The 18,008-nt window shown below is 48.8% G+C and overlaps 6 protein-coding genes across 6 annotated transcripts; 3 read left to right on the forward strand and 3 right to left on the reverse strand.

Moving 5' to 3' along the window:
- Positions 1 to 1,361: 1,361 nt before the first annotated feature.
- EV420DRAFT_1661747 (uncharacterized protein) lies at positions 1,362 to 4,762 on the forward strand (the record flags this gene model as incomplete). The annotated part of the gene is made up of 15 exons (XM_060478924.1): positions 1,362 to 1,417; positions 1,474 to 1,627; positions 1,675 to 1,891; positions 1,942 to 2,240; positions 2,293 to 2,369; positions 2,418 to 2,628; positions 2,678 to 2,818; positions 2,871 to 3,401; positions 3,456 to 3,506; positions 3,560 to 3,674; positions 3,731 to 3,927; positions 3,983 to 4,070; positions 4,129 to 4,164; positions 4,215 to 4,346; positions 4,398 to 4,762. 15 exons carry the CDS (start codon positions 1,362 to 1,364, stop codon positions 4,499 to 4,501), a joined length of 2,409 nt encoding a protein of 802 aa, XP_060339596.1. The 3' UTR covers positions 4,502 to 4,762.
- Positions 4,646 to 8,341, reverse strand: EV420DRAFT_67422 (uncharacterized protein). Its single transcript, XM_060483032.1, has 4 exons — positions 7,912 to 8,341; positions 7,205 to 7,860; positions 7,094 to 7,152; positions 4,646 to 7,043 (listed from the first exon to the last, which is right to left on the reverse strand). Exons 1-4 carry the CDS (start codon positions 8,295 to 8,297, stop codon positions 4,791 to 4,793), a joined length of 3,354 nt encoding a protein of 1,117 aa, XP_060339597.1. The 5' UTR covers positions 8,298 to 8,341; the 3' UTR covers positions 4,646 to 4,790.
- A 116-nt stretch (positions 8,342 to 8,457) lies between these two features.
- EV420DRAFT_1742362 (uncharacterized protein) lies at positions 8,458 to 11,361 on the reverse strand. Its single transcript, XM_060480043.1, has 4 exons — positions 11,278 to 11,361; positions 11,123 to 11,218; positions 9,004 to 11,072; positions 8,458 to 8,943 (listed from the first exon to the last, which is right to left on the reverse strand). Exons 3-4 carry the CDS (start codon positions 11,066 to 11,068, stop codon positions 8,627 to 8,629), a joined length of 2,382 nt encoding a protein of 793 aa, XP_060339598.1. The 5' UTR covers positions 11,069 to 11,072; positions 11,123 to 11,218; positions 11,278 to 11,361; the 3' UTR covers positions 8,458 to 8,626.
- A 1,319-nt stretch (positions 11,362 to 12,680) lies between these two features.
- EV420DRAFT_1496666 (uncharacterized protein) lies at positions 12,681 to 14,091 on the forward strand. The gene is made up of 6 exons (XM_060470901.1): positions 12,681 to 12,857; positions 12,908 to 12,997; positions 13,130 to 13,224; positions 13,274 to 13,354; positions 13,406 to 13,556; positions 13,603 to 14,091. The coding sequence occupies exons 1-6, from the start codon at positions 12,772 to 12,774 to the stop codon at positions 13,775 to 13,777; spliced, it is 678 nt and encodes a 225-aa protein (XP_060339599.1). The 5' UTR covers positions 12,681 to 12,771; the 3' UTR covers positions 13,778 to 14,091.
- A 1,011-nt stretch (positions 14,092 to 15,102) lies between these two features.
- On the forward strand, positions 15,103 to 15,889 carry EV420DRAFT_1634225 (uncharacterized protein; the record flags this gene model as incomplete). Its single annotated transcript, XM_060476291.1, has 6 exons — positions 15,103 to 15,166; positions 15,218 to 15,383; positions 15,431 to 15,458; positions 15,514 to 15,563; positions 15,631 to 15,721; positions 15,794 to 15,889. 6 exons carry the CDS (start codon positions 15,103 to 15,105, stop codon positions 15,887 to 15,889), a joined length of 495 nt encoding a protein of 164 aa, XP_060339600.1.
- Positions 15,890 to 16,030: 141 nt separating this feature from the next.
- On the reverse strand, positions 16,031 to 17,982 carry EV420DRAFT_1616295 (WLM domain-containing protein; the record flags this gene model as incomplete). The annotated part of the gene is made up of 10 exons (XM_060475108.1): positions 16,031 to 16,121; positions 16,177 to 16,393; positions 16,465 to 16,774; positions 16,822 to 16,897; positions 16,950 to 17,179; positions 17,219 to 17,220; positions 17,280 to 17,463; positions 17,576 to 17,646; positions 17,708 to 17,762; positions 17,809 to 17,982. The coding sequence occupies 10 exons, from the start codon at positions 17,980 to 17,982 to the stop codon at positions 16,031 to 16,033; spliced, it is 1,410 nt and encodes a 469-aa protein (XP_060339601.1).
- Positions 17,983 to 18,008: the final 26 nt, after the last annotated feature.

Raw genomic sequence — 18,008 nt, forward strand, 5'->3', positions numbered from 1 at the left:
TTTGTGGTGAACTGGGTTTTGACAGCGTCGCGGTGTCGCTCAAAAACACACGTCTGTCGATTTTTTTATTGAAACACAAAAACAAGTCTTTAAGTTTCTATCCGACCAGATTGGAGATAAACGTAACATGTTTTGTTTCGATGTTAGGGTTCGGCGACGCGAAATATTAGGCGCCGAGAGATTGAGAAACAATCAATACGCACCATCTACCGCCGGTCGAGCTCCTTGATACAGTTCGCGTGTTGGGTGGCGGGAAGCTGTCAATCGATATCTAAGTAGAGGCGATGAGAAAACCTTGGCCTAGATAGGTGCCTAGAAGCCGACAGATACACTACGATTGATTGAAGGCGAGTATAGCTGGCCTCGAACTAGCCTGGGCTGTATGGCAGTGTCTGTACTACACTTAGAATGCGGAAGATGAGCTTTTGTATAGAATCAAAATAGGGCCATGAGGACGGGTGCCTCGAGGGTAAGATCCTCAACACGTGGGTATCTATAGGAGCAAGATACGGCTCCCCCCGCACGCATCCTTGGTCAACTCAATAGTTGGACGTCGATGTCGTGAGCGAGCGACCAATGGAATTCCCGACCGTTAACGATATTGAAGGCTGAATTCAGATTCCCCTTCATAGACTGTACGTAACCAGATCTGGATCTGTACATGTAAGGACCTGTCACCAACTGTCTTTCCAGAGGATAAGATTTTTATGAAATAAACAGTTTCACTATTTTATATGCGACGCGTGTGTCATCGATGCACTGGCATATCATCATGATCTTCAGGACTTGACGGCGGAGCGGCAGTTGTTGATGTGTTGACGACTGTTGAAACTCAAGGCGGAAGGATGATCAGACATGCGTCGCGACCCCGGGGACTCTATTCAAACTCCGCTTCGGCAGTCTGATTGCACTGTTCCTTGAAAACTACAGCAGGTGGTGGAATGTGAAGGACTATCGGTAATTCAGAATCTCTGCACTAGGAGACAGATGCGAATGAAAGTAAAATGAAACCGAGATGGCAAAGACGGAAACAATTTTATGGGTGGCAGGGGGCTGTATCGAAGCAGTGAATCCCACAATCCAGAAAGTAGTCGGCCATGTCCGAAGAGGTCAAGTCGTAACCAGCTTACAGTCTAGCCAAATTCTCTTCCCGTCCCACTTTCTTTCGTCGTCGTCTTCGACGGTCTGCTCGACGCCATTTCAGCTGCATCGTCAGCGTTCACGCTCGCATTCGTATCGTGGGCTCGTGCTGGTCAACGTTCGTTACGACGTCGCTATCTGCCCCAGCCTAGTCTGCTATTAGGTCTTATTTCTCCAATACAGCGCCTTTGTCGCCGTTATTTCTCACTTGAATTTCCGATATGACCACAACTGCTCGACAGCCAAAGCCTCTCAGGAAAGGCGCAGAGCCTGCTCGGTATGCTTATTGTCCTTGGATGTCCCCTGGCCGGCTCTAACACTCAAATTTCTCAGTGCTTGGACAGGCGCGCGGGCTTCTCCTACTTTTTCTGCCTCTCCAGCTCCTTCGCGCCCTCCAAATGCTCAACAGCCCGCGAGTCCCCCTTCGGGTCTGGCAAATGGTGCTAGGCCTGAAGACAGCATCCTTCGGTCACTTTCAGGTTTAACTGTGCGTTATTTCCTCCATCTTCTGCTATCCACGCTCATGATCTCTAGGGTACCACTATTACACTTATGACCAAGACGTCCATTCATTATGAAGGCGTCATATCTTCGACAAGCGGTGAGGGCGACACGACCGGTGTCACCCTCAAAGATGTTAAAGAGATCTCCAACCCTGGTGCCCAACTCAAAGACCAAATCTTTATAGCTTCTACCAACATCGAGAGGTGGGCGTCGGGTCCAGCTAATGCTAAACCGACTAACGGCGAAAGTGAGTATCTATTTTTCCATAACAAGAGCTTTTTTTTATCCTGTGTTCAGCATTTCGGACCGACTCAGATATCAGCCAAAAGAAGCTCGGTTCTAGAGAACGTGAACTGCAGGCATGGCAACCCTCTTCTGATGCTCCCATGCCTGCCCAGTATGCCCAAGGCGACGAGGCTACGTTTGGCCCCGGCGCCAATAACACGTCTTGGGACCAGTTTGCTGTTAATAAGACCCTGTTTGGAGTCACTGCTAGCTTCGATGAGGATGCATACACAACAAAGCTCGATCGTTCTACTGCGGATTATAAGGAACGGGAGCGCAAGGCTCAGCGCATCGCCGATGAGATTATCGGGGTGAGTGCAGACACGTCGAGTCATCTTACTTATCTACATGTGTATCATTTAGGCTGCTTCAAGCAACCCTCATATCGCTGAAGAACGGAATCAGACCGTGGATGATAGTGGCGTCAACGAGGAGGACAAGTAAGCTCAAGTTCTGAGATTTAATGCTGTTATTCATTCCTTCTAAAGGTATGGAGCTGTTGTAAGAGGAACTAATGCATATGTTCCTCCAGGCGCCCGGAAGCCTGGCGCCCTACCTCCTGTTTCCAATGCGGCAAGGAATGATGTTCCTAAAGTTTCTGTGAATGGTCCAGATGGTGCAGCTGTTGCTTCTCAGTCTCAGTCTCCCCCCTCGTCGTCCAAGGCTTCTTCTCCCGCCCCTTCCTCTGGTTCAACTAAGGTTGGCATTTATTCTCCATGTATGCGGTGTCAATTCAATGTCTCCCTAGCCGCCCGCGGATGCTGTACCCGCTTTCCGTGATTTCGTAACCAACGAAAAACAACGGCTCACACAGAAACGACAGGCTCTAGTCAAGAGTGAAATGGAGAAACGCGTGGCGGAACTGGTGAAATTCAGTCAGAATTTCAAGGTCAGTCAACTTGCGGTCGAGGATTGAAGGCAGTGCTCAATACCAATGGCAGCTCAACAAACCTATTCCTGATGACCTGGTCCCTATCCTTGCTAAGGATGAGGACAAACAGCGAGCTATTAAGGAGAAGGCCAGCAAAGATGCTGCCTCTGCTCAAGCCCGTAACATCGGATCGAACGTGCCTTCTGGCGCGCCTCGAGCCAATCCCGCCAAACTTACTGACCCTGCGAGGAAGCCGAGCGCAACGTCGACTGCCGCCAAAACACCAGCGCCACCTGCTGCTGCTGCTGCATCTGCTGCAACACAGAAGCCTGCTGCCTCCACAGCGAAGCCGGCGGAATCGACAGTTAAGAAGCCCATCCCTATGGTCATCCAGGCGATACCGCCTTTCAAAGGTCCCAAGAGTCGCTCCGTTCAATCAGCGTCTGCGGCTAAGAACGCGAATGGTGCCGCCGCCTCGCCCACCCCACTTCAAGATTCTGCGCATACTGCTCCGTTAAAACCGCCACAATCACCATCTGCACGATTGAATGCCAACGCTTCATCATTCAGGCCTAATCCCAAAGCGAGTGCTTTCACGCCGGTATGTGGCTATGCGTGACCATCAGTAGTTGTCCTTCCCTAATTCTTCGTCTAGGGGACCCCTTCTCCTGCTTCCTCCTCCGCTTCTCCTAAGCCGAAAGATGTGGTAAACGGATCCATTCGATGCCTTGCGTAACTATACTTATCCCTTTATCTTAGGCAACTCCCAACCCATTTTTCGGTACACGACTCATTAAGAAAACCCCTCCCGTCAACATCAAGGACGATTTCAATCCTTTCAAGCACAACAAAGTTGTTGATGCGTCTGGAATCGGTAGGTTGTTTCTTCTGAGTCATCAATATTGAGGCTTATTCGGTTAACTGGTATAGCTGCCATGTGGCCATATAATGGCAAAAGATACCTGTCGATGTATCCTCAACCTCCGCACCAGCCTCCTCAGCACTCTCCTCACATGGTTGCACCCCCGCCTCCAATGCCACCTCCTTCCTACGAAGAAGATTCGGCAGCACAAGCCGCGGCTCGTGGGGGTTATATATTTTATCCTCCTTACGGATATCCGGGCCAGGTTAGTGTCTTTTACTTCCACTGCGACGGAGATCACTGATCGAAAATCCATTTAGCCCCCAATGATGGCAGGGATGGCGCCTCCTGGTCCGCCAGGTGCCTATATGCCTGGTCCCTTCATGCCGCCAATGCCTTATCCTCCCGGTGCGTACCTTCGCTATAGTCTAGACATTGACTAAAGATTTCTTCAATATCATTATAGCTATGTATGCTCCACCAGGAATGGGTCAAATACCTCGTATGTGTAATATCGTCGTTTTCGTCTTAAAATAGTCTCACCTTTTCCAGCGCAAGCTTACATGCCTCCACCACCACCTCCGGGCGGTTATCCTTCAGCAAACGGTGCGGGTCCTCGGCAATCGATGCCTCCAACCCCGATTCCGCAACATGCGCATACATACTACCACCAGAGTCCTCAGTGTATGTCATACGCCCTTTCGTCCATGACGCCCTTTGTCTCACTTATTGCAGTACAACATGCAGTGCCATATGGTATGATGATGCCTCCGCCTTCTGTGCCTCCTCATGGGTACGAGGGAGGTCCAACGCCGGTACCAATGGGTGGACATGCATGATGGAACTGATGTCGTGTCCCATATGTTCATATGCCACCATGAATATGTCCAGGCTGAGCTCGGAGTTTATTCTGTTTCCTGAGATCCATATCAGCTGTTTCTGGGTATCGAGGTGTGTAACTAGCGCTAAATCATCATCGTTGTTGTTGTGGATTTCTGGAATATCATTGCTATCTTGCTGTCTGCCGCAACCCAGCTCAGTCCCCTGGCTGTACCGATACATTGTTACATAGCAAGCGCCCAACTAAAACACTACCATATAAATTATAACCAAATTACTGTGAAATATTTAACGTAGGCATGCCACTTCGACTTTCTTTAACAAACCCTTCAACGTGTTGCTAGTACGATTGCAGTTAGCCTGTAACCACGTCTCCATCTGCACTCGTATCGACTCCAGCTCCGAACACAGAGGTAAATTTCCATCTTCCCTGATCTGACAAGGATTCAACAACAAGTCGAAGAATTCGTTCCATATATCTGTCTGCCAATACCGTTTGAAGGGTGTTGCGATCTTGTAACGCCCTCCAGAATTGATGATGGAATTGCTTTGGAAATACTTGCCAAAAAGAAGGCAGTAAACGATTCCAGCAAGACCAAAATAGTCCGTCTGGTACGTCCAGGGTCTGTCTTCCCGTATCTCAAAGCAATCCCGTTCGTCAGTGGCCCAGTCAGCGATGAACTGTTGTCCAGAGGGGAAGAGCCTGGTGTCAATAGTGCGGCCGAAATCAATAAGCTTGATTCCTTTACTGCTCCAGCCACCTTCGCCCGAGGCCTGATAGACGCTTGACCAAGCCGACGCACCTCCTGGAACGTCTTCTAGGCGCAGGAGACAATTGTCGATCTTAAGATCACCATGAATGAATCCTTCCTTGTGCATGGCCTCCAATAATCTTGTCAATTCGATGGCGAAAAATATGACAAGGAGCTCATCTAAGCACGCGCCTTGCTGGTGTACGCCAGCTGCAACGGCTTTGGTCACGACACCAAGCAGCGTGCCTTGCGAGCAGAAATCCATTACCATGAAGCTCTCGTCTCGGAAGGCAAATAAGGCATGAGGTAGCACAACGGATGGGCGATGAGAAAGAGGAAGAACCGAGTGCAATCGCCGCAGCACATGATACTCCCAGATATTCCGGGGCCGCACAACTTTGAGTGCAATCATAGCTTGGAGGTCGTCCTCGTCGTCTTCAAGATCATCCTCGTCCTCATCCTCGTCACATATTCCAAGACTCTTCGCTTGGAACACAGCCCCAAAACCTCCTTCACCGAGCTTATCCAGAACTCGGTATCGTCGGCCGTGTAATGTCACCGGTAGTGATGAAGAAAAGTCCAGCACACCTGTGTGCGAGCCTCCACTTGTCTTCCTCGCCTTCCTCGCAACCTTCTGAAGGCCGTCCAATAGGTTCGACTGTTGATCTCGAAGATCATAATAATCTTCATCTGACGATACAAGGGATAGCATAGTGGATAAAATCGAAGGGTCAAATGGGTTGCACGGATTGGACGGCCGGAAACTGGCTGACAGTGTCAATGCATCTGCAAGACTGAGTTTGCCTGCCTGTACCTCTAGAGCAGAAAGCTCTTCCTCAGAAGAATGTTTAGGAGGATTCGTCGGCCAAGGCTGGACTTTTTCCCATTGATTCTCGTCCTCGTCTGCCTGTTCATTTTCTCTGTCCAGAAAGTCATATTCTTCATGATGCTGACCGCCAGGAGTACTGGTGAACACAGAACGAGTGCTGGTATACTCCAATGTACGTTCCGTAATGGGTGTCATGACGTTGAACTGCCCGAACCGTCCACCGAGAGGGACGTCTTGGTAACCTTCTCCGTCTGGGTACTCGACAGACTCATCATGACCTTCCACAGGTGTCTCATACTCCTCTGGCACATATCCGTCTTGTGGAAAGTCGTCGTTATAGCTATCCTCCTCCGTCTCTTCTTCCGCTTCTTCGACCGGCAATTCCTCGACGGTCTCGGTTGCCTCGGTAGAAACATCCGATATTGAATTCGGAGAGGAAGCATGAGAAACTGGATCGATTCCCTGGTCCAACTTGGGCGTCGGCTCATCGCGATAAGGGGTGAATGTCGGCTTGGAGTCAACAAATGGTTTGAAAGTTGAGGCAGGGGTTTTAGGAGTAAAAACGTTCTCTGCTTCCGGCGGGCGACTGAAAACTTTGAACGGCGTCCGTTGATTGTTTTCGTCAATGAAAGGAGTGAACGCAGCAGGACGAATATCTGATGGAGGTGAAAGCACATCTTGACAGGATTTTGCGCGCTCGTGTGTGTGGATAGGCTTGGGTTTTGCCCTTCCGTGGTCTTCCGTGAAGGCCTCGCGAAGGGGAGGCAAAGTCGGTTTGGGATTTGCAGGGGTGAAGACTTTTGAGAAAATAATGTCAGGCTCTGAGGCTGTTCTGTTTTTGAGGCCTCTGGACGAGAAGGCGCTTGGAGCAGAAAAAGTTGGGGCATTTTTGAGCACTGAAGTGGGCCTGTTTGTCGGCACCATTTCCTTGTTCTCGCTCGAATCAACCAATGGGGTAAACTACCAAATTTGTGTCAGAAACACATCTCTCGGTAGAAGCTAAGCTTCACCTTCGGTTTATTCTCCTTTCGGGTGGAGCCAGCATTCTCATCGACAAAGGGTTTAAAGCCTATAACTTGAAATCAACGCGTGGGTGTGAAAATGAATGACAAAGAATATACCTCCACCTTGAGTTTCCGTGGATGGTTGGACTTGTTTTGGTGTATAAGTCATAGGCTCTACCTTTCTCAACGGGGCATGCTTGCTACCTGGGCCTGAAAGCTTCATTGTCTTATCCGGGGAATTGTACATTCCAAAGACATCTGCAAGGGCTTCCTTGGTATTTATCGTGACCGTAGGTTCCCCATTCATCATGCTCTTCCGGCGTGCTCCATAACCCTGGGTGCGAGACTTTTGTCCATCATCATCAAATGTTACTCGGACAGATGAGGTGGAAGACGAAGCGGAAACAATCCTACTTGTCGGTAACGCAGTCCACTTCTTGCCCAGAAGCCCCATCGATCGCGCTCGAGCCTCTTGGATGCTATACTCTACACCTTCTTCAGTAAAAAGAAGAGAGGTATTGTAGCGTAGCTTTTCCGGTCGTTTTCCCGGTGCCGGCGGAGCGAGCATCAAGGCATAGCGCGACTGGGCGGTTGAAGCGGTCGGGCCAGTGGATAGGGTACTAGAAGAGGGCACACTGGTGGAAGCTACAGCAGCCGATGAAGACACTGAACCGTTGCGGGTTCTGAAATCTCGGTATCGGGACTTGAGGCGCTCTACAGGACGAGCCTGGCGCTTAATACCAGAACGGAAAATATGTTCAGCATCCGAGAATCTGGGACAACGATCAAGGAATCTTCTCGGGTGGATAGGTATCGCCACTCACTTTCCCTCTGCCTCCAGTAGCTTAGCATATTCCTCATACAGAATCGAATACGATATTCCGATTTGATTCTTCACCAACGACGCGTATGCGGCAATTCCAGCAGAACGATCCATGGTGCGTACATATTGTGTCCATAGTTTGAGGTATCGAAGATCGTTTTTGTATGTGCTGTCGTTTTTGAATGTCGCGGTAGCTTCCTTCAGGACCTCCTGCAAACCCGAGCTTGGATCATTATCGGTGTAGTTGTTGTTTATCCACTGTACGAACTGTACATAAATGGCAAGGGGATCGTCTTCTTCTTCAAGGGATGTCGCTAGTCGGGATTGAAAGGCTCTTCGTTGACGGTCTCGTTCTTGAATATCTTGAAGTGACCCGGGGGACGGCATGGATAGTACTGTTCCACAGTTGAAATTGCATTTGTTCCTATTTGGCTCATCAGCAAGCGCGTCGCGTGGATCACGTGCATGGGTACAAGCAGTGCGCTTCGGTCCGAGTCTGAGTCTCTCAAAGTTTATTTAAACCTCTCTAAACGGTCCACAAAATGGACCTTCCCAGAACTTTATTTATCAATATATTGAGACTGCAGGAACGAGAAAAGAATATCCCTCAAGCTCTGTGACTTCACTGCTTCGCTTTAGCTTCAAACTTATAATCACCAAGTAGGCGAACGCAAAGGACCCAGAGAAATGTTTGTATGATACAAACTCTACCTGTATTACGACTTATAATACCTCGCCAAATGCGCCAAAACTCCACCCTCAATCGTTGTCTCCCACAAAGCTGTCCGTGCCTTCACAATCGCATCAGCTATTTGCGCCCTACGAGTATTCGCCTGCTTCAAAAGTTGTTCTCTCGAGGCAACCCTAGGGGTTGGAAGTGCTACAATGTCAGGAATTGAGACTGGTGGCGGAGCGAGAGTTGGTGTGTCTACTCTATGGGTGGGCAATACCGACGACACCAACATAGGTAAAACATTCCGCACATCCGCTTCTTCCTCTACACTCTTTCTCGTCTCCGGATCAAAGCTCACCCCTTCGTTTCCAAAACGTAAATGAGCAAACGCGTTATTTCGAATGGCACGGCGCAACATACCTTGAGAATATTTCAGGTTGCCGTCGGGTATACGCACCGAGCTGGAAAACCCATCCTCTATAGATCCAGAAGCTGACGCAATGTCCGGTAAATTGACTTCCCAGACTGACGAGGTTGGAGTTAACAGCTCCAGGTCGCCCATGGAGCTCATGGAGGGCATCGGGGACGAAACCAGCGACGGTGGGCCAGCATCAACCTGCAAAAATGTATTGATACAAGGTCGTGTGTGAACCAGAAGAACCGGATCGATAACAGAATCATGGGGAGGATGGTGATTTTGGTTTTCATGTGCTTGAGAAGACGAGGCTTCCTGGTTAATTCCTTGCTGGACAACATTTGCGGATACCTCTGTGTCTAGTGGCACGGTAATGGATGTAGACACGTCAAATGTGTCACTCCACAGTTCTGTAGCGCTTGCTGCACTTGTTTCTGGGGCTGTTTCAAGGGGCTCCAAATTTCCAAAGTCCACGGGCAAGTCGGGTAGTGGGGAGAACGGCAAAGAATTCTCCGTATGTGGAGAGAGCGGAGGGAGGTCCACAAGCCCAGACTCAGGAATTTGAAAAGATTCGAAGATAGGCATCCAGCTATCGAATAGCCATTGCTGGTTATCGCTAGACGAATCTGTAAAAACACTGGAAGAAGTAGAACTGGATAGCAAGGAATCTAGATCCGATACAGGGCCATCGCTAGATGACACGGCGAGAAGGGATTCGAGGAGCTGGTCCACGGTTACGTTCTGAGAGAAATCTGTGGTATCGACAGGGGATGAAGGCGAAGCTGCGCGAGGGGCAGCCGGGGGCGAAGTGGAGTATTCATTGCAAGTGACGTCGGTCGGTGAGATCGTGGGCGTTTCATTTGTTGGATGAGGAGTGGACAGGAAGTTAGGTGCGGCTGCTCTGGCAAAGTCATTTTCGTCCTCCGCTTTGCACGACGGCTCTGGTGTTGCAGATTCTCCGTCACGTGAAGTGTACATGGCTGGTAATGCTTCCTTCAACTTCAACTGGTGAAGGTAGCTTTTCAAAGCAGCCTTTCGAGTTGCAGCCTTGATAAGACCGACCAGCTGAGAGACCAGCTGCTTGCACCTTTCCTTTGCCCAGTTTGCATCATACTCCTCCGGGCCTTCACCTCGCGCAAATGGGTATGGTACGTCCCAATCATTTGCACCAGCTGGAACGTGACGTAACTTCCGCCTCTTCGCAGATCCAGGCTGATAATCCCGCCTCCATGAATGTGACGGACGTATTGAACCGCTCGCAATAAGTTTCAATATCTCTTCCAGCAACGGAAATATCGTCTTCTGCCGAACCAGTATTCGAACAATCTCTTGGTTGGACGGGTGTGACAAACCCAAAGAATTCATAGCAGGAAATAGGGATAATAGAGGTTTCGAAACTGGTTGTGGAGGTGGTGGTGGGGTATCATCAATGACAATCGGGTTGTTGGATGTCATGCCTCGCGTGTCCTTATGCGTGATGGTAGAGGGTTTGACACCAGCAACAAGGCCTGCGGTTCCAAGCAAAGCGATCTGACTACGAAGAAAATTTGAAGGTGGCGGTTCGGAGGGGTCTGGAAGAGGAATTTCGGGTGGAGGTGGACGCTCATATGTCGTCGCCTTTCGTTTTAATGTTTTCTTTCTCTTTGCTGTAGAAATGTGATTGGGCACTAAGGAAGAGGACCTGGAGGAGGTTGGCGTGGATGACGACGAAGATACGGCTGATGATGTTGCTGTTGCAGAGGTAGGGGTCGAGGCATGAATAGATTGCCGCCATTTGGACGGGGCCGCGGAGGCTTGCTCTTGCGCCGGAGGCCGAGGAGAATAACTCAACGACAAGGCTAATGGATTGATTGGAAGTTCAGAATCAAGATGGGAACCAGGAAGTGCAATGGTCCCCACGTTTTGTGCAGAGCCCCGACCAATTCCAACGCTGCTGCTAGAGCCAGGCAATGCTAGCAATGGTGATGGTGACCTACCTTGGATGACTGGAGAAAGTGGCGGAGATCCAAACAGAGACTCCGGCGAATCTTGCGCCTGAGGACTGGAAGGAGCATTGGTGCTGTCGATCATGGCACTTGGCGTAACGTCAGACGAATCCTACACGCAGGTTGGAGTTGTACGGACCTCTTCGATGCAAATGACCGAATCAAATGGCAAAGGGATGAAGAAGGCCAGCCTGTAAGAAAATCGAGGAAGCAGCGATACGTTCACAAGCTGTGCCTGCCGAGTCATCATCAGTCAAAATGTACTGTCTGAGTGAAGAGTTGGAAAATACTTACCTACGGAAACACATATGGTGTAGAAATGGCCAGGATTTTGGGATGCGTCAAAGCCACACGCAAGGAGGAAGAGGTAGAAGGAAGAGAATTTTCAAACAACTACAAATAACACGCCAAAGCAATAGCGTGACTGAAAACTTACGTACTGGACGCCTTCACATCTTGCAGGGAGAACCATAAAACATTCGTCGCAATCAAGCGAAGCTTCTGTTCAAAACAATCTACCTCAAAATTCTTCATGCGCTTGTTATGGAACCAATGAGATTTCAAATTGCTCTGATCCTGAGCTCGCTGTTCTGTTAATACCTAGATAGCATTGACGACCGGACTACCTTCGTCTTATTTGGAGACACCTATACTTGCACTCACTTATCCATCAATTGCAAAGAGTCGATATGTACGTGTTGAACGTTGAACGTTGAACGTTCAGAATGTTCAACTTTTCTATCCCTGTGCTTCTTTAATGAGAATCCCCTTTACCTAATTTTTTTGGGATCTCGTACGACCTAGTAGGCAGCAAAATCAATCTCGAGGACAAGTGCATGTACAACGAGGGAACTAGATTTTATCAAGAGGTTCTCCCTGCAATAGGTCCAAGTTTTAGTGTGCCTTTCTACCGAGTCCACGAGTCCTTGTGCGGCTGAAAACCAGTTGAATTACGTTTTCATGCAACCCCGTATCACCGAACAGGGGTCTGAAGCAGTGCACACTTTGATTTGACCCATATCCTTACAAAACTCTTTTCTGATGTACGCTTGGAGCACGCATTTTCGACGACTTAGCACCATAGACACCAGATAAATACGGAGACTTGGCTGTGCACGACACCTATGGAGTCACCTGGAGTTACTCCCGAATTAGATAGAATCAAATTGGAGAGGCTATCTTCAGGCTAGAATCAAATTTCAGAATCACGGAATCATGCACATGTGGAAACCAGATGGTTGGTATGTCAGACTGATTCAGACTGAATGGGGAGCACTCCCACTCCAAGCAAATGCTGATGATACCTTTCATTTTGGCGCCATTCTGGAAGATACCAAAGCATGACGACAGTGGTTGCAGCTCCTGTGACTTTTGACGGGGCTGGGCTCGACTCCGGACAACGTCACCATGGGCTTGTCATCGGCCAGGGCAGGCCACACGTTATATCTTGAATAATGCTAAGAAAGATATATTTCCTGAAATACCCTACATTTTAATAGTACGTTATAGACGCTTAGAGCCAATAGTGCTTGAATAGAAGGCGGTTTCCTGTTAAAAAGTCCAAAGATAGGCCGAATCATGCAGCTTGGCTCGGGCCAAGATAAGCAAATTGAGCCGTTCGGAGATTCCTGTTGCTCCTTGTTGCTGCTTACATAACATCATGGCGGCCGAGTCCTATAAAGGCAGGTGGCGTGTCCTGTCTGGCATTTTTCTTGTCCTCCCATCATCATCCGCAGCGCCCCGCAGCTCTCCTCCCTGTTCCCAACATCCTCAACAGTTCAACCGACCATGAAATTCTCCCTCTTCAGCCTGTCCGCAGTCTTCGCGCTCATCGGTAGTGCTCTGGCCCAGGGCGACCTGACCATCAACACTCCGTGGGTATCTTTTCGTGCGCAGTAGCACCAGCCAGCTCACCTTTCCGCAGCTCCGGCCTGACGCAGTGCCTACCTACCCTCCTCAGCTGGACCGGAGGAACTGGTATGATCATTTTTGTACTAGGCGGTCGCAGACTGACGTCGGTATTCCCCTAGGCCCTTACTTCCTGGTACGCCCTTGTTAATTTTTTCTGATGGCATATAATAAGCTTTTTTCTTAGACGTGAGTTAACATCTGACCTCTGAACCTCTCAATACTGACGCTATTTCAGTATCACCTCTGGTACCGACCCCAATGGAAACGCCCTTGCCAACCTTGGTGAACAAAGCGGCACTTCGCTTACCTGGACCGTCACTTTCCCTCAAGGTAGCTGCGCTTTACACGTTTTATTTCTCAGCTAATTGCTTTGTTGCAGGCACTGCGCTCGTTTTCAACGTTCGTGACCAAACTGGAGCCGTGAAGCAGACTGCGCCCGTCACTGTGCAAACCGGTGGTTGTATGTGTTTGGTTGATTAACCTTAATTTCGCTTACTAATCAGTTTTCTAGCAACTGATTGTGCTAGCTCGACATCGGGTGCATCTGGTTCCTCCACATCTGGTGCAACTGACTCCACGACTGCCGGTGCCACTACTGGTACTACGACTAGTGCTGCTGGTGCTACGACTTCTACCTCACCTGCTGGGGCCTCGACTTCAAGGTATTTCTTTTCCTTTTAACTCGTACAACGGTCTCATAGTTCGTAGGGCGGCGACGTCTGGTGCTAGCACCAGCTCTCGTGCATCATCTGCTGCTGGCTCAGGTACCTCAGCAGGCGCGAGTGCCTCTGCCTCCAGTTCTGGCAATGCCGCCCCCTCTCAGTTCTCAAGCATGGGTGCTGCTGGTGTTATTGGTGCTGCTATTGTCGCTCTATTTGCGTGAGTCCAAAAATGATGAAAGGTCGTTTGGTCTTGGTCTTTTTATGAACATTTTTTGCTGCTTTGTGTGGTATCCGTTCTTTTTCACGCAACAAGTACCCTTCTATTCTTTTTAATCGCATATTCCACTGTCCCAGCAGTACCAGCGAGGAACACAGCGAACATTTTTTGTTACTATACCACTTTCTTCTACCTCCGCCTACGGATAGAGATTATGATGACCTGTTTTCCGCACTCGCTGTACGAATAAATCGGATTGTGACTTGTCGTCCCGAGCTCGTTTAAGGGAAAGTTCTTGCAGTATTTTTCGACTTGTCCCCTGGCGACAAAGATGTCGATCATCCGCGAATGCGAAGGAGGAAGATCTTTGTGAGTGTTACACTCGTAGCTATGACAGACAGGCGTTCTTTCTGAGAAGATAGCGGGAGCTTGAAATCTCCTTCCTTCCTTGAACATCTTGACGTGCAACTCCGACGAAAAGACTAATTCACAGCCATTCACGTCGTTCGTAATACTGCTTACAATCCGACCATTTCAGAATATATAATGCAAACTCAATAGGCCAAGTGGCTTCGTCGTATGCGTAGGGCCCCGCGCTCAGTGATGGTACTAATATTATCGCAGAAAGCAGATTGGCGTTTGCCTTCGATTCCAGTCTACCGTTCTTCTTCTACCGTAGGCTAGAACACGGTGTGGTGCTTCCCATAATAGGATTACATACTATCCTGGTGCGTCCTTGACGCCTATGGTCTACCAGTGAAGCGCATATGACTTGAAATTTTAGCATGGCGCGATGTCCGACGTTTGGATTTTGGTAGACCACTCCTAATTTTGACCTGCTTGCTACGTATGTGATTTCCGTGGTGTTAGGTTGTTTCGAGTCTTGTAAGTGTATCTGAAGTTGACAGAGCCTGGCGCCTGGCGCCAGACTTCCTTCCTAACTTAACGGTGTAGAACTGCTCACAGGTCTCTTTCGAAGTCTCGCGATGGCTCTCGCACTCCTGATACCTAAAATTTCGTCGGGGCTTGTCGCTTTGTTATCAATCCACGCTACTTTCACCACAGGTGGATGTTGCACTTGCACATACCATGCCAGGTTCATTCGATGATGCTGTACGAAGACTAATGAAGGTGCTTTTATTATTTTATTCTGTCGAATTGAATAGATTACAGAAGCAGCACAAAGTCCCGGTAGTTCATTTAAATCTTGCATCGGTGCTGTATTAAAAAACTACTTTTATGCGGCCCGATTTTCTCAGGCGGTCGCACACGTAGTGAATTACTACCTCGATGAGGAGCGGCAGATCCAGAAAGAAGATCTACTCAGAAATGGCCCAATTGAAGAACAAAGCTGGAGATGATAAGGTTTTGGAACATGTGTATGTAGCATTGGGTGAATTTCTTGCCCTTCAATTGTCAGATCGGAGAACTGAACATTTTGTAGCTGTGGATCCATGCCTGACTCTTACCTGCCGTGTCACACCGCGCGACTTGACGCTTATTGATGACAGTTCTGTCAAATCTGGCACCAGGATCTCCGTGGACATCATTGGCGCAAACAAAAGTCGCCCAGTCAATGCTCTTCCTACCCTCGGGCTCGCAGATTACGGGTACGCCTTATCATACTTTACTTGTACGCATATTAAGTCGTTCGCAGTATTTTTTCAGGGCCATTCTTCAATGCAGTACGTTTACACATTTGATCTGTTTTATAATGATCCTAATGATGGGTAATCACAGGTAGTGCCCCAAATTATGCACGAAAATCCTCTCGCTCCCCGGGATAACTTGTGCTGGGAAATTCAACCGGTAAATCTTGCCCTTTGATTGCATTTCGGTTTATTAATTCCTTCCTAGATTCACCGGAAAGCGACAAGGCTGCACATCGCAGATGTATATCAACGGAAAGGGCAAGGTTGTTCCCTGGCCAGACTCTTTGACTATTCAGGTTCGTGTGCTCTGGCTTACCATCTGAATTTAGTTTATAACTTGAACTTATTTCTCTGCTCAACCTGCTTAGAGGATGCCTCCGAAACGTGCATTTATCTACTCGACGCACGCCATTATTACCTTCAATGTGATTTACTCTATCCAACGAATAGTCACTGAAGAATGAAAACCACTGTCGTCGCATTAATGACATTGCTCTTTGCTTTCGAGAACCACAAGTATGGAACGCTAGGTTTGGGGCCTGGTCTGTCCTTGTCACATGTCTATGTGATATGATACAGTTGGTTTATATTTGCCATCTTGGCTACTACACTTTGCCGTGATATTTGTCGTACAAGTAGTCATTTCCTCGGGGCGTGAAACAGGCAGAGCATGCTAGATGTCGAGGTTTATTTATCCTATATGTCATATTATCGATCAGCTTTATTAGAGATACTCCGAGGAATGACGAACAGAGTGCAAACAGCACACTCCCAAAGCTCCGTAGGCGAGATCTCGATTTCTGACAAAGGTTTGGTGACATGAGGCTGGACACGATCACCTGACTCTTTGCTCTTGGGCTGACCACCCAGCTTTCTACTGCCTTGGGTAGGAGCCATTCCTAGCGCTTCCTTCTTCCGGAAATCGACTTCTGTCTTGGCTAGCTTGCCTAGGCCTAACGGAGGACTTTCTGAGAAGGTAATCAGTCCATGTATGTTGCGAATAGAAGCCAAGCTGCGTTACCCTTCTCCTTCTCTTTACCTTTGTTCTTGTTATGCTTTGCTTTGTTGTTTATTCCACTGGTAAAGGTTGATCCCGAAGGAACAGGAATGTCGCAAGGTTCTCCCTTCACATTTTCCTCGTCGGATGAGATCTCTATGATATTATCCTTGCCATCTCCCGTGAAGATGAAATCATCTTTGAATTCCTCCCATGAGAACTTCAGGTTGTGAAGGTTGTCTTTCTCGGAGGAAATAAGTGCCTGTCGTCGTTCTCCGTCTGTCTCTGAGATTATCTCTACTTCGGAGTCAGAGCGATCTGCTATGTCCTCTTCCTCTTCTTTAACGTCTTCCTTGATCGCTGAATCTGCGAACCGGTCAGGTCAGGATTAATATTTACTGGGTGCAACTTACGTGATTGTAGAGCTTGTAGTCTGCGTTCGGCAGCCAATGCTCTCTCTTCGCGGGCGCGCTTACTACACGGCGAACTTGAGTACCGCATCATCGTGGCTCATAGAAAAAACATACCTTCCGGCCTGTTTTTTAAAACCGGTTCCCTTGACCCCTTCTTCACCTTTCGAATTAATCAACGATGACCCTTCGCCCTGGAAGGCGTACTTCGAAGTTACTCGACCCCCAGCTTTTCGCCTTTTCGCGGTTTGTCGGCCCGTGTGATTCGATGGTACAACATCGCCACGCCGGCCAGAACGTCGGCGACGCATCGCGGAGGGACGAGAGCGTGTTTGAGCACCACCACACTGAAATAAGGTTTGACATCGGAGATCATAGTTAATTACAACTTGAGCGCCATACCATGTATTCCGGAAGATCCCCGGGATCGATTCCTTCTCCAGCTACCTTGGCAGAGTCGGCAAGACGCGTTCCTGCGGACCAATATCCTTGATGGCAACTCAGACGGTGAAGCCAAGATACTGGGTGAAAACCACGAACCATCGCCATAGTAGCCTCTATCTTGGAGCTTACGAACTTCAGTGCGAAGCAATTTCCACAGTGCTTGGAATGCAGGACCATGGTTCATATGCTGAAGAATCAGAAGGAGCTCTAATGGGAAGATGGGTGACCATACTTTGATGTGGGCCAGCTGAGAGCTCGTTTTAATTACCCCTCCTTGAGCATTCAAATATACAACTAACCTCGTGACAGAGAGTGCTCATGAGCCAATAGGTAGGTAAAAATGATCCTCCAGGTCGCCGAAGAACGAGTTCTGGATGGTTCATGATAAGGAGTCCCGCAATGGAGAGGGCAAGAAAATTCGCGATGCTCGCCGACAGTTTCGCCATTGTTCCAGTTTCTTCCCGCAAAAACATTGTTATGTTCATACTGCGCAGAGTGTGAGATTGGAGGGTAGGCAGAGGAAAGATCCCACCTCTTCAAAACTGTTTACCGCGAAGCCGTGGGTTTTCATCACGGGTCGTACTTGGGCTGCAAGAGCGCGTAATAGCTGCCTTGCGTCATCTTGGTCGTCGCCTGGAAGAGCTGTGATGAAGTTGATATGGGGATTGGGATTGGGTTCCCTATCGTTGAAACGAGCATGCACCATGATTGTGACAGACGGCAGCAATTGGC

The sequence above is a fragment of the Desarmillaria tabescens genome (genome assembly GCF_030435595.1).
Source record: "Desarmillaria tabescens strain CCBAS 213 chromosome Unknown EV420scaffold_1, whole genome shotgun sequence".
NCBI lineage: Eukaryota > Fungi > Basidiomycota > Agaricomycetes > Agaricales > Physalacriaceae > Desarmillaria > Desarmillaria tabescens.

Coding starts and splice junctions, on each gene's coding strand:
- EV420DRAFT_67422 (XM_060483032.1), bottom strand. CDS start 8,297: ATGCCGTCCCCCGGGTCACTTCAAGATATTCAAGAACGAGACCGTCAA. Junction 7,861..7,911: donor CTACTGGAGGCAGAGGGAAA/GTGAGTGGCGAT, acceptor TCGTTGTCCCAG/ATTCTCGGATGCTGAACATA. Junction 7,044..7,093: donor GAAAGGAGAATAAACCGAAG/GTGAAGCTTAGC, acceptor CAAATTTGGTAG/TTTACCCCATTGGTTGATTC.
- EV420DRAFT_1742362 (XM_060480043.1), bottom strand. CDS start 11,068: ATGATCGACAGCACCAATGCTCCTTCCAGTCCTCAGGCGCAAGATTCG. Junction 8,944..9,003: donor CAACCTGAAATATTCTCAAG/GTATGTTGCGCC, acceptor TTGGAAACGAAG/GGGTGAGCTTTGATCCGGAG.
- EV420DRAFT_1496666 (XM_060470901.1), top strand. CDS start 12,772: ATGAAATTCTCCCTCTTCAGCCTGTCCGCAGTCTTCGCGCTCATCGGT. Junction 12,858..12,907: donor GACCTGACCATCAACACTCC/GTGGGTATCTTT, acceptor ACCTTTCCGCAG/CTCCGGCCTGACGCAGTGCC. Junction 13,557..13,602: donor GCTGGGGCCTCGACTTCAAG/GTATTTCTTTTC, acceptor CATAGTTCGTAG/GGCGGCGACGTCTGGTGCTA.